Below are 14,139 nucleotides of genomic sequence, written 5' to 3'. Positions count from 1 at the left end.
AACAATAGAAATTCAGATTATTAATTTCAAGTCGTGAATAATGGCCTTTATCGTGGATATTTGACGTTTTGCATTGAAACAAAAGACTGTTGTCTTGCAGGCCTAGGCCTGCAACAGTATATTTTGAAGCCTGTTTTATGGAACACAACATAAACATTACATAGCATGTTTGAGAAAAAGAATTTTGAAGCCGAAGTTATAATACTTATTTTTGTTCAGAAGGCGATGCCGGTGAGGAAGTGGAAGAAAGCAAATGGCAGGACCGGATAGCCTTTCGCTTCGATCAGATAATATCGATGGCTTCGACGGCGATCGACGATAAGCGGCGGCGGTCGGACGAGGCGTACAACACCTCACCCGACTCCGGCATCGGGCACGGCGAGGTGGCGCGGCCGGCGGGCGCGGGCGGCGCGGGGGGCGCGGGCGGCGCGGCGGCGGGCGGTGCGGGGCGCGCCACGCCGGCGGCGGCGGCGCGGTCGCCGTCCCCGCTGGCGGCGCATCACTTCAAGAAGCGCTTCTTCCGGCGCGAGCGCTGGGGCGCGTGGTCGGGCGCGCCGCCGCCCGCCGCCGTGGACTGGGAGCGGCCGGCGATGTGACGCCCGCGCACCTAGCGCTGCGACGTCTGCCGGTTCGCGCACCAGCGCTGCTAGCGCGGCCCCATAGCCCTAGGATAATTACCATCGGACCGCTGTAATGTTTACTTTGTAAATAGAGCGCCTTGTCGGTCGCCCGCCATTTTGTGTGGAGACCGCGAGAGCCCGCTTGGATGTCGACCGCGTCGAAGTTTTTGTTATTTTTTTTTTCGAATATATTATAATGTAATTATGTATATTATTGAGTTTATCATACGTTTAAGAATTGTAATTATTTAATTATAGGTTTACGTCGCCGTTCCATTCGGGCGCTCCGCGGGTTGATAGCACCGTGACGGATCGTATTTCATGTGTTCATTTAGGTCCTAGATTCTGAAATACATGATTCGCTGATAATGCGGCGGTTCGTTCTGTCGCTGGTTGTTCGATGAATGTTTGTTGTTTATGAGTTTTATTTTTATTTTTCGATGTTACGGAAGGCTCAGTCTGAATAATGTTAATCATTTCTTTGAGAATCTTAGGTGATATCGCTGTAAATATTATGAATATAGGTAATGTAAGTGATGCATTTGACGGACATTGTGTAGTCTTAGTTAGTACGTGAAATACGAAACTTGACTGGCGCCAAATACTGACTGAATTTACTACCGATGCCTTAGCCGCACTGCGTATTGTTAGTAGTGCGGCAAAGTTTTATTTTTGCGTACATACTCACTTAACGAAAAAACAAGCAATACAATGCGTGAAATTACTGTCCTTCAACATCTCGACTACACCTTAAATTATAACATATTTTTGACTACACTAAGAACATATGAATAAAAATTAAAATACCGAATGAGTCGCTACTAGTTCTAGTTGTCCCCTGCACTGATTTTCTGACTAAAGGTAGTTTGGCATCAGAACTGGTTTCTGAATAATATTAATCGCAGTAGAATTTTAGATTAAACAAAATAACACGATTTTATACAGCTTTCAATTTTAAATACCGTGACTACAATAGACGCCTGACATGTAATAACTTACAAAATATACAGCAAAAGAAGCGTTATGTGGTGCTGTTTTTAATTTATGTTATTTTAATTACCTTTAGAATTATGTAATTCTAAATTGTAAAGTGCCAAATAATCATGTCGTATTTTGGAAAACAGTTTTTGTTTTTGCGTTGATTTTGCATGACTCACATAAATTTATTTTGTTCATATTGATTTTACTATGACATTTCAATTGTGATTATAAGTTATGATTATGATCATGGATTAAGCATTTTATTTGACGGTTTAATACCTGAATGTGAAGGTTTAATTTCTGAATGTGAAGGTTTGACTCGTGAAAGTCTGTTACGAGAATTAACGTTTATGAAGCAAAATTTTTCATCATTTAATTGTCTGTCATTTCATTAGGTATTGTGAACCTTTAAGCAAAACAGTTGATTTCGTTTAGGATTGTATGGATCTAGTTCGTAGAATAAAAAAGTCTTTTTAGCCGCAGTGTCTGCTGCTTGGAAACCATAAGCAAACCGAAACCCCAAATTGATAACATCACGAAGATAATGAAACTTTAAATTCGTGATCTTCAAAGAGATAGTTGTAAATACATAGTTATACGGAATACATATTCAATTTTAAATGACATGAAAAGATTTTTTTGTTTGCCGTGGGTATCCCAGAAGGTTCAGATGTCAACACATTTGAATGAAAAATGATTTGATTATACATATTAGGCAAATCACGAGAACTAATCTCAAATAATTGATACAAATAAATAACTTAAAAAGTTTCTTAAGTGGCTAGTTTTGCTAGGTATATTATCAATAGGAAAACATGAATACTTTGAAATACTACCATTGTATCATTTTCTAAAGAAACTCTTTTTTGTTTTAATTATTTTTTAAGGGATGACGACATAAGGAAGCTGTTATGCAATAGTGTGTTAACCCTGATTAATTCTGCAATACAATGTTATTATTATTATTATTAATAAAATATGGCTCTGTCCATTGAAAGACAATTTGCCAGTGTCAGTAGGTTTTGCCGTTGTATGGTTAAAAAATTCTAGAAAACGAAATATGAGAGGTAATGGTTGATGAACGATGACCTGCAATACATTGTCAACCCTCAGAAAATAATTTTAACAGTTGACATTGTATTGCAAAATGACAGTGGGTTGACTCAGTATTGCAAAACAGCGTCCTATATACCCTGTAGGCCACATAATACGATTCAGAAATATATCTGGCCAATCATGTAGTGTTAACGAGCCGTTTCCGGGGGTGACACTATTTACCGGCATGGATAATACCGACATGGAAATACCGACCCGATATTTCGTGTACACGCCCATGTTGGTATTGTACGTTCGGTAAATAGTGTGAAATTTAAATTATATCGGCTAGTAATTCTTTTTCGTGTAGCCTTACAGTGTAGGTATAAACAACTATTTTCATAAACAAATATGAGAAAAAAGCAATTTGTTTACAAATTGCGGTAAAAAAGAGGACTTTGTAGCAGTAGCATAGACTTCTAAGACGGAGCTGTACTTAAAACAAAGCACACCTCATTTGTTCAATTTAAATAACCTTAACATTATTTATGAATCTCCTCACTGATATTATTAAACCAAGAGAGCGCTATTTTGACTGACCATCATTACTTCATAGGTTATCTTATCACTTAATGATACGAGAAGCTAACGTATATTATAATAAGTACATTGTTTATGAACAGGTCATATTTGCTTTATGCGTACTGCTGAACTTCATGTAATCAAACTGTTTAAAGTGGGGTAGTCATTTTTATCTGATGCCTGGGTCACATTTGCGCCTAATGCTATATTCATTGATGTATAGGCTGTAAACGCAGGTGTGCCCCGGGTTTCCAAGAACTTAATTTTAAGCGATCGGGTCAAACAAACGGACAGACTCAGCTCAGTACTTTCGTCGACTTGGACTAATCCGCCTTCTAGTAATAAGTTTCATACTGCGAAATACGATGTCTACCAAGCAAGATATTTTTAAGACTTAAATATTTTGATAGAAGTCGCTAATCTTATGTAAAGACGCGAAGGTGGTCCATATTGTTAAAAATATCAATGTATTTCTTTCAAAATAATTCAATTTTCCTTGATATTGTGCCGTTGTGTGACAAACATATTTTTGAAATCAAGGTGTTATTTTCAATCACTTAATTGGAACGTAAATTGTGCACTATTATTATATTGTTATATGGATAAGGGTTTTCACAATATACAAATGTTGTGATAGCGTTATGAATAATGAATTAACATGTACGCATCGGTAAAAATCAGACAGAACGATATTGGGCTTAGTGAATGAGATTTTTAGATTTAATACTTTTAATACAGAAACGACGTGTAACTGACCGATAAAAAGGAATCGGATAAAGTAACGATGAAACACTTTATTGATGTCGTTTTCTGTATTTCGAGCATTGGACTGCACCGGCTTGATTGTGCCTGAAAAAACTCATTAATGCCGCTCCAAACCTCAAAATTTGTTATTCATCAAGTGATGATTGATGAATACTAAGTTAACTAAAAATCATTCAAAAGTGTGCTGTAAGGTAGAGTTATGTCATGTCTTGACCACGTACTCTCGGGGAGTGATAACATTATTCAGTATTGACTTATTTTTTATTTTTTGATGGGGAAATGAGCTAATTGTGTGAGGTTATAGTGTCTAAAATAGTACAAATGAGAAGACTTATTGTGGTAAGGCTCGGACTATTCAACATTGCAAATGCTAAGTTTGAGATGTATCCCGGTGTACTAGTTTTATTTTGTACTAAAAGTTAAAATAAATTAATAATTATAATCGTTTCTTTTATTTCATCACCTGATTATAATCATCAGACCCTAAATTAATAATTCTGCGGTCAAAACGAGCAGGCACTTAACGGTAAGCGAGCTCATGGACACTCGCAGAACCGGAGGTGACCGGAGGATTGCTAATGGAGGACACATTGAAGAATATATAGATTTAAATTGGAATTGGGTAATAAATATAAAACTCTCAGAGGTTATGTCAATAATATTTTTTTCTCAAATATGCTCGGAAATGTATGCGTTAATGTCACGAAATGGAGACATGAAGTTTCTCATTTATGGCTCCCTACCCTCCCTACATAACTTCTTGGCCTAGGCCATGAAGTATGTATGAAAATCCATTATTGTCCTCTGCTCTAACTTTTTTTAAATTTGCTTGCTAACATTAAACTGACAAAGGAAAAATTACGAACAGCCAACCACCACTACTCTGTAAGCATTTGCGATACTGCGATGCGATGTGATGCGATGCGATGCGTTGCGATGCATGGATGGATGGATGAATGAAATATTTCCTCACATTGTTTGAGAAAAGCACTATACAAACCTCGGCCAGAACAGGGATTGCTAGACATGTAATTTATTAATTAACACACTAATTTATAACTAGAAAGCATAATAATTAAAGTATTGATGTAATACATTTTGCTAGACTCGTTTTATCCGGCCTCGTCTACGACTCTCTACCCCGAACTCGTCCATCAATCCCTTACTTCATGGCCTCTGCAGTAATGTACTAATAATTGTATATGATAATAATCACGTCATATAACTTATAATAACCGAACTGTAGTAGGTTGTGTAAACAGCGAGTTTTTGACTTGGGGTCCGAGAGCAACCGCTTCCTCCCAATACAAACGTGTCATAGGCTCAGGCACGCAAAAGTGAGTTTATTATTTAGCATGAGATTAGGCAGTATGCACTAAGGTGCCTTAGCCTTTCCCAAATTAAATTAAAAACACCACAGATGTCAATAGTTCGATGTCAAAAATGACAAAATGAAGTCTGTTATCCTTTTGTAGAAATTATTTAAGGTTTCAATGCCTTCTATTTATTTATTTATTTTGTGTTTTCAGTAGCTTACTTTTAATAAAATGAAATAAAAGGAAGCCATGTTTGCCTAATTCTAAAGTGCAGTGTTTTTGACCGTTCATAGTCATGAAATGCAACGTTCGCGAACTCGCTCACTTGAGCGACCAGCCCTGTGTTATCGAGGGGAGATTAAACTATAAAAAGGTTTCTAATGGCGGATACCGTAATCAAGCAGGTATGACCATCAGTAAGAAACAGAAAAGGTGTTTAGGGAATCCTCAAAATATGCTGTGAAATATGCAATGTCAAACACTTGTTTACAAGAAAAATCTGTTATTGTTTTCATGAATGTTGTGCATAAATGATGAACTGGAAAAGGCAAATGTTTGCTTATTAGATTTGCCTTTATTATATTGTTTGTTAGATTTGCCTTTTACTGCTGGTTTTCACATTCTTTAATGCAGTAGTGCAATTATAGTACTTTTCGGATAGGATGGGTATGGTGACACATGTCAAAGCAATTAAAGGGTTGTGACCAAGTTGTGACAATGTAAATACTAATCGATTTATTGCGGTTTGCGATTAAATATGCTAAGGGTGTGTAATCGATTTTATTAGTGATAGTTTATATTTTTAACTAGTTTTTGCCTGTGGCTTCACCCACTTAGTAAGTGTTTTTGCTTGTCTATCAGGTTCTAACAAACCATGTGGTGTGGTCTTCTTTGGCACTACAACAAAACTAATAACAGTAAAAAACTTAACAAAATTTAATAACAAAGTACCAGTTCAAAACATCAAACAATATGAAGCACTCCATACAAAGATGCATTTAAAGACCTTTGCTCTCTTACTACTTGACAGATGATGCAAGTTAAACGATATGACAAGATTGTGGAATCGATTCGGTTGATAAGCAAAGTCAAGCTCCATTGAAATAGAGTTCCGTTTTATGCGATGAAACTTTGACGAGATTAAAATTTATCTTTTTAGTTTTAAAACATAATAATATATTTTTAAAACATAGTAATATAGTTTAAATTTATTGTTTTGTTCTTTCGGGTTCAAGTATATTTTTTTATAAATTATTGGCCTGAAACATTCATGGCGTGAAATTGAAAAAACGCAAGTTTCACCATACCCATCCTATCCGAATGAATAGTACTATAGTATGGCCAGTGATGGTTTCAATGGTAACTCCTTCTAGTAACATTATTTTATCTTTATCTTTATTTTTTTATCTTTCTAATTTTTTTTTAATATGCCCTAGATTTTTTGATTGGTACTTGATTATTGCATAATCATGAGGGATCTATCTACTTATACATTTACCAAATTTCAAGGCAAGGGGACTATTGGAAATAGATAAAAATCAACATGCAAGATTTGGTTACATTGATATTATACTTAGTTAATTAAAAGCAAAACTAAGGAAGTTTATTGCATAATTTCTGTTAACTATGTTCACCCTTTGTTTGTTTTGCAGTGTTTAAAGAAAGATGGTTTCGGCTCATCAACAATTATTTGTTTTATTTCAAAATAAGTGAGATGGGCAAATTTGATACGAAGAACCCGGCAGGTGTATTTGTTATGGAAAATTCATCCATTCAGATGGAACATGGACCAAATATATCATTTTCATTTTCGATATCTTTCATGTAAGTGAATATTATCTGCATCAATTTTTTTTAAGTAATATTAATATCCTTGTAGGTCCTTGCATACTTCATAAAGTACAAATCAATTGTAAGAATAACTGCCAAATGTACTATGTCACAGTGTAAGAAAATTAGACTTTGACTATGTGGAGTACAAATTTTTCAATGATATTGATATGTCAACTTTGAATTAAAGACCTACAGTGTACACCTTTTTTTTCCAATACACTACAGTTATTATTAATTGAATGCTGAATTAGAATTCAGTTTTTTTCCTTATTTCTACTTTTGCAAACAATGTGACTGAAAAGGAATTTTCATCACACTTGCTCGTAATCTGTGTCGTTACATGCCTGCAGGCTACCTTGGTTGCAACCTTGGTTGCATAAAACCCTCGACCTTAATGTGCTTGTCATGAATCCCGTGGTCGGTAAATGAGTCATTGCGTGTACAAATTTTCTTGTCATGAAGCCCAAGGTCGGTAAATGAGTCAATGTGCGTACTAATGGTGCTGCGCGCGCTGGCCCACACGCATACGCGGCTCAGGCACATGCTGCGGGAGGGGGAGGGCGGCGCTGCCAAGAGCGTAGCCTAAGGTATCGCCAATATTTGGAAGAATTATATTTTTTCTTTTAGAAATTTAAAATTTTACTTGCAAATGTGATGAAAAACATTGTATGTCACACGGGCGGTACTAGAATTACGAACATCCACTCATTAAAGCCCTCAGTCTTCGACTTCGGGCTTCTATTAGACTCTCGTTCGTAATTCCTTATTTACCGCCCTTAAGACACAATGTACTATAATTTAGCCAGGTCTTGCTTGCAGAGTCCACAAACTGGTTGTCATTTTTGGATAGGTCTTTGAGACAAACTGAAAAATTGTCCTATACCTTTTCTGTAGCCTGACACAGAACTGCAGATCTGGCATGGCTGGAATAGTGCGTATTTTTTTTTTGTTTTGCAGAATAGTTTTCCAAGCACCTAGCAAAATTAAAGACCCAGCTAGATTTAATCGAACATATTTAATATTTTACTCTTTAAATATTCAATTTTAAAATAATGAAGTCAATGTTTTATTCAATTAATTAACAAACAATTTTATAAAGTAAAAATATAAAAGTTTCAGACTACCTAAAGAAAAATCATAACTTTGTAAATATTAGGGGTTGCGGAGCGCACTCCTCGATATAGGTGCAATTCTGTAAGTACCAAAACACCCCACGCCGGCGTGGGTTAACTCAGTAGGGCTATGAGCACCGCCCGGCATGCACGCTCGCAGTTTCGCTCGAACTAGTCGCGCCGGGTAACGCTACGTGTAGCTGAGTGATTTCGTGAAACTAGTTCACGATGAGTGCAAACAAATATGAACCTAAAATAAACCTCGCGATTTTATGATTGGTGAGGATATTAGAATATCTATCATGAAATAGCGTGGTGTTTCGATTTTTGGGATGAGGAGTAGGTATATATTTAAATTATACAGTTTGAACGCTGAAACAGTAGGTATATATATATAGCCTCACTAAACAGTATATAAAGTACATAATGTTATCTGAACATGAATTTTATTTTATTGTAAATTCACTTACTATTTTCTATTCTGTACATAACATTACACTAACTAACCCAAATCTGTTCGAAACCATATTAAGTGCGAGTGCGACAAAAGAACAGATAGGTAATTCGCGATTTACCAATGCCCACTGCGAGTATACAAAACCTTTGAGGCAGCCGACGACGCATTCGGCACGCGACTTTGTACAATTATCCATTTTGTGACCGTTGGAGATCGTAGGCGCGTCAATTTAAAAATGCTAGAAAACGAAGTATTTTTGACCGAATTTACTTTTAAGTTATATGTGAGTATTATTTTTTTATTGATTTGCAACCCTATCCTAAACCAAAACGTTGGTGCTGAATAATAACGACCTTCGCGCGCAGCACTAGAGTTCAATGTTGCTTGGTGGTGCGCGGTGATTTTGCTAATAAAAATTACGTAGGCATATAAAATGGCGGCTTTCGTCAACATCAAAAGAGAGAACCTTCTGTACTTGTACTATTACGTTCTTTATTAATATATATAATTGTAGGAGAGGTAGAGAAGAAGTATGTTGCTTGCCCTGAATATCTACTCAAAAATGTCAACCAACATAGTCCAAGAACGACTATAATAACAATTTTTTTATGGTTTTCAATAATAATAAATGACATCCGCAGAAAAACATATTTACATTAAATATATCCAGCTAATGCCGCATTCAGTTCAACAATGTGGCAAAACATAGCCTCTTTCTTTCTAGGTACTTCAGTGGTGTCTAGGTAGTAGTTTTGTTTATTTAATTGGTGTACAATGAAGAGGTATTGTATTGTAGTTAAGCTACATGCAAGAACAAGCACCACCAAAAATGAAAAATACATACTAAATAAAGATTTTCATCAAAACTCTAACACCTGTTGGTCTATTGTCATGAAATATCTGGATGGGGTTTTAAAGCGTTTCAACCGCCATTCCCCATGTTTAATTCCTCCTCATATTGTACATGAACTAAAACCAATTGCATTTCTGCAATCACACTCCATATTATTAAACCATTTTCATTACAAACAGTGGCTGAAAACAGCAGAAACTCGCTATACTTTTCTATATCTACATCTTCTAGATTAATAAACTTCGTTTGCTTGTTTGTATGTGGAAATATCTAAAAATACTGAACCTAATTTTTAATTCTTTCACAAATAAGAAGCTGTGCTCAAATTGATGTAGACTATTTTTATCCCAGGAAAGTGTCATGGTATGCAGACGCAATTGCAGGCCACAGCAGCATTTATGTTTATTGATTTACAAAAATAACTTGTTTAATAGTTTAGGTTCTGACGATGCTACAGGATATAATAGTATTTGTTTAACTATTTTTATATGAATTGGTAGAGATGAGCCCGAGAAGCGCCATGTTTTTGCGGCGCGCGCAGAGGACAACGTCGTGCACTGGGTCATCAAACTTCGCGAATGCTCCTATGAATATCTTCGGGAAAGGCTGCATACATTGCAGTCCAGAATATACTCTATTACGGGAAAGGTAAACATTTCTGATAATTATAGCCCGTACTCTGTATAGTTTTATTTAACATTTCACTTTTTCTGTGCTGACTGAAACTATTCTCCGAAATGTATGTGTTACAGAAGCAAAAATAGACCTCGGCGGAGCCTTCTTGGCTACCGCAAAAAAAGTTATGTTACGTATCATTATATTGTACTGTCTCAGCAGCCATCAAAAAAAGTATAAAATACCATATTTGTCTTCCTTTTCTTACAAAATTACGTGTTTTAGACTAAGAAATTTCATCACATAGGTATCAAATAGAATCAACGTCTTTAAAAGTTTTATCTTTATTTCAAACATCTTGTGCTCAGAAACAATACTAAATTGCTGAAATAGACCTGAGATATTTGACAATTTAATTTTATTTCCTCCAATAAAATTGTTCAAAGAAAACACTATTCAACGCTTCGGAGGAAATGGCAATCCGTGAACTCAGCTACGATTCGTCCGTCAAACTTTATTATTCACGAATTGCCAATGTACAGTGCATAAATATCTGATACGACTGTATTACTAGGGCCGGAAGGACGTGTCAGATATTTTTACACGCTCCGCTGTGGCAGATATTAAAGCTGGTGACTGTACTATTGTTTAAGTATCTGTGTCGTATATAATATATGCTCCTGCGCTACCAACTGCAGCTTTGGAAGCGGAGGAACAAAGTAAAAAGTTGTATAAATCATCCAAAAAGTTGTGACCCTTGAATAAATCAATTACAGGACCCTCTATTACTGGTACCGCGAAATGAGGGTGCTTGCTTATGGGCGCCTGCCATCCCGTTTTCGACCGTGCCGGCTTGCACGGTCAACACGAGCTCATTCAGTTGCCACCTGCACGCCGCCAGTGCCTTCACGCTCGAGCGAAGCAAATCAGACGCCAACACACACAAACACTTGCATCACTCACACAAAACTAAGTTCTATACTGACGAAACAGATGAAAGTGAAATAGTAAAAAGTGACGCCAAAATTTTCTCCTTGGAAAGAAGTAAGACGGCTGCGGCTTTCAAGAGTCATATTGAATCTTTAGATGGGACGATATTCGATAACCGTCCGGTGTACTCCCGCGCCGCGCCGAGCCCGCCCGTGCGCACCAAACTGTCCCCGAACAGCCGGAGGGCCGACGTCAACCCCGAAGTCAAAATGCTAGCCGAGTACGGCAAGTTTCTGGGCACAACGGGCATATTGGGAGATGCCCCTGTGCCTCCCAGAAGGAAAATGTCACCGAAACCAATGGAATATGGTGTTAATAATGAAAATGGAAACAGTAAGGAATCTGAAGAAGATCTTATTAAGTTTTAGCCTGCTTGCTAACATGGTGCTTTTTACAATTTATCCCACCTAGTTGAATATCACGCAGACTTTGTTTTGTCGGTGTAGAAATTAGGAAAATATAATGATATTCTCTTATAGCTATAGTCGACTTAGTATAGGTCGATTCAGAACAAGCTGGCCCGAATAAATTGAACGGAAGTAATGTCATTTTATTTGTCACTGTGTGAGTGCTGTTCTTATACAGAGTCTCCTAATGTTTTGTAAACAATTATTTATTGTAACACGATTATCAGTTATTGAATCAATCTGTAGGTATTTAATTTTTTTGTAATGCACACAGAATTATCATTGACTCATTCAATTGAAATTCAATTTTAATAAATCGACCTGTAAGTGCTTTACCATTTTTTGTGACATATCCTACGGTTCAGTCCATAAGAATAATTGTTGCGTTTGTGCCAAATACGCCAACCACGTGAGCCAAAAACAAAAAAGGCAGACTGTCGTATTGACTTGTAATTGAAAATAGCCCTTGACGCTTTAAGCCGTACAATTGACATAGAACCTTAGGGTGGTAAAGAGATTTCTTGGTCGACTATACCTACATAGAAATATCAAATGCATTAGCCAATTCCACTTGTATGATTGCCAAATTTGTGATATGTGAAGTTCATATTTTAACACTGACTTGCTTGACGAGGCATGCAATAAAATAACATATGAAGAAGTAGAGATTTGAACTATTTTTATATTAAACGTGTAGGTAGTGCATTGTTTTTTTTTTATCTCGAGCTAGTAATAAATCCGTATAATTGCCACGCTCAGTTAATTAAGTCAAAAAATATTACATGTTCGCAGGAATGATGCTACGGTTGCCGGTTTCAGTTGTGCTTTGTTTCCTTACATCTATCGACGCGGAATCGAAACATGCGTTTCAGCTCCTACTCTGTAGACATGAAGCTTTTTTCTATAGAGTTTTCCCGATTCCGCGTCTATAGATGTGACGAGATCCTTGATCGACTGATCGTGGGAATTACATATATTTAGATATATGTAATTATATTGAGTTAGCTCAATATAATTAATTATACTGACGACTTTGCACGCAACTTTTAATGGCAAGAAATGACCATTTATTTTTGCTCATCGGTATATTTTAAAGCGAACAAGTAACAACCGTCCCATTGAAGGATTTGTATGATTGTTTTTTGTTAAGATCAGAAGGAAAACTATGTGCAGAATTTCTAGTCAATCTAACTGGAACAAATGTGGCGTAAATGTAATGTATATTATACGGTCAGCAGCAGAAGCAGATAAGTGCTTGTGGACCTGAAAATGATCGAGTAGTTCCACAACCACTCATCCGTTTTTCATTCTGACTTGCCTGCTCCATATACGACGTGTATCATATTAATCAGTAGACAATTTTATGTCAAAATAGTATTTCCTTTATTTATGCTTCTGTACCACTTCTGTACCTAGTAACTATTACATGTTTGTCCAATATTTTGTTCTATTTTTTACGTCCTAATGCAGAGAAAAAGTCTTTCATTAAACTTAAGGACTGATTGTATCACATAATGGCTCAGTAAATGTAATTTATTTGAAAGACTACTAGATACTTTCGAACCAATAGAATCGTTATCCACTGTAGAATATTTTCACAGATAATATCATAGTGACATCACATTGACAAGGAAAAAATCATTAAAACTGACTGGTCTTACCAAAAATTTGAAACTACTAGACCTACCTAAAATATCAGCACTAGGTACTTAGACATACCTAAAATATCAGGTTTCTATGAATTGGCATATATTAAACACACGTTCGACGGTTTTTAAAGTTTTGTGGTAATACGATATCTGTGAGAATGTTTTAAGGTAGGCCAGGTATCAAAAGGTTCGACTTTACCTACATGTATGTATATAGGTAATAGGTATGGCAGAAAGTAGTATCACAGACATCACAGTCTATATTATTTTATCGTCAGTCACCATTCCCTTTGAGATTATTATTATTATTATTACTTTCTTGGTTGACTATTTGCTACAAAACTACTTGTGTCACGCAAAAGGTTAAGAGTAAATTATAGAGTAGAGTTCATAAACTTTTGAGCAAAAATTTGATCAAAAATATCTGATCACGCTTCTACGCCGTTAACAATAGAGTTCAGTTATTTTTGATCAATTTTTTTCTAACAAGTTTATGAACTTGACTATACATTCGATGTAATTTCCTATATTTTTGCAATTTATTTAAGTTTTAGTGTTAATTGGCCTCATAATACTCTTAATATACTAATTAAATTGTGCACTATTCTTGTCGTATTAGAAAAAGAAATAAGGCAGATTAAGTTGATATTTAAATTTGTCCTTTTTAAAGTTTTGTGAGGCGAATATGGACGATAATAGTTTGAGAATCTAGCATTATTTGATTCTATTCATAGAAATATATATATATATGTAGAAGACCACAATACCTAGCTGATTACAGTCAATTCCGATGGCATCAAATAAAAGAAAATAAACGCGGTGTGCAAAGGTCCTTATAGGTTTTATTTACTTGACCTAACTTTGTTTTGATCACTTCTACTTCTCTGCCAATAATTTAATTGACGACGGTTAATATGTATTATT

At 36.1% G+C, this 14,139-nt stretch overlaps 2 protein-coding genes across 7 annotated transcripts in view; both read left to right on the top strand.

The window, feature by feature from the left end:
- The window catches only part of gpp (DOT1 like histone lysine methyltransferase grappa), a 45,437-nt gene extending 41,014 nt beyond the window's left edge, over window positions 1–4,423 (top strand). For 4 of the 5 annotated variants that reach the window (XM_074102266.1, XM_074102265.1, XM_074102263.1 and 1 more), the window contains exon 16: window positions 220–4,423. In XM_074102266.1, coding sequence (XP_073958367.1) covers window positions 220–596 — 377 coding nt within the window. In that variant the 3' untranslated portion in view covers window positions 597–4,423. The remainder of the gene's footprint in view (window positions 1–219) is intronic. The other variant, XM_074102264.1, reaches the window with a different exon arrangement.
- Window positions 4,424–5,425: 1,002 nt separating this feature from the next.
- Window positions 5,426–13,006, top strand: LOC141438179 (uncharacterized). Of its 2 annotated transcripts, none has more exons than XM_074101922.1 (4): window positions 5,426–5,703; window positions 6,952–7,123; window positions 10,055–10,202; window positions 10,946–13,006. In XM_074101922.1, the coding sequence occupies exons 1-4, from the start codon at window positions 5,595–5,597 to the stop codon at window positions 11,525–11,527; spliced, it is 1,011 nt and encodes a 336-aa protein (XP_073958023.1). In that variant the 5' UTR covers window positions 5,426–5,594; the 3' UTR covers window positions 11,528–13,006. The 2 variants fall into 2 exon arrangements, with proteins under 2 accessions (XP_073958023.1, XP_073958024.1); XM_074101923.1 differs by lacking the exon at window positions 5,426–5,703 and adding an exon at window positions 5,985–6,065.
- The last annotated feature ends 1,133 nt before the right edge of the window (window positions 13,007–14,139 follow it).

This window comes from Choristoneura fumiferana, chromosome 18 (assembly GCF_025370935.1).
Source record: "Choristoneura fumiferana chromosome 18, NRCan_CFum_1, whole genome shotgun sequence".
Taxonomy (NCBI): Eukaryota; Metazoa; Arthropoda; class Insecta; order Lepidoptera; family Tortricidae; genus Choristoneura; species Choristoneura fumiferana.
Note: the sequence above shows the minus strand (reverse complement) of the source record. Positions and strands in the feature narration are given on the sequence as shown.

Coding starts and splice junctions, on each gene's coding strand:
- LOC141438179 (XM_074101922.1), top strand. CDS start 5,595: ATGAAATGCAACGTTCGCGAACTCGCTCACTTGAGCGACCAGCCCTGT. Junction 7,124..10,054: donor TCATTTTCGATATCTTTCAT/GTAAGTGAATAT, acceptor ATGAATTGGTAG/AGATGAGCCCGAGAAGCGCC. Junction 10,203..10,945: donor TATACTCTATTACGGGAAAG/GTAAACATTTCT, acceptor AATCAATTACAG/GACCCTCTATTACTGGTACC.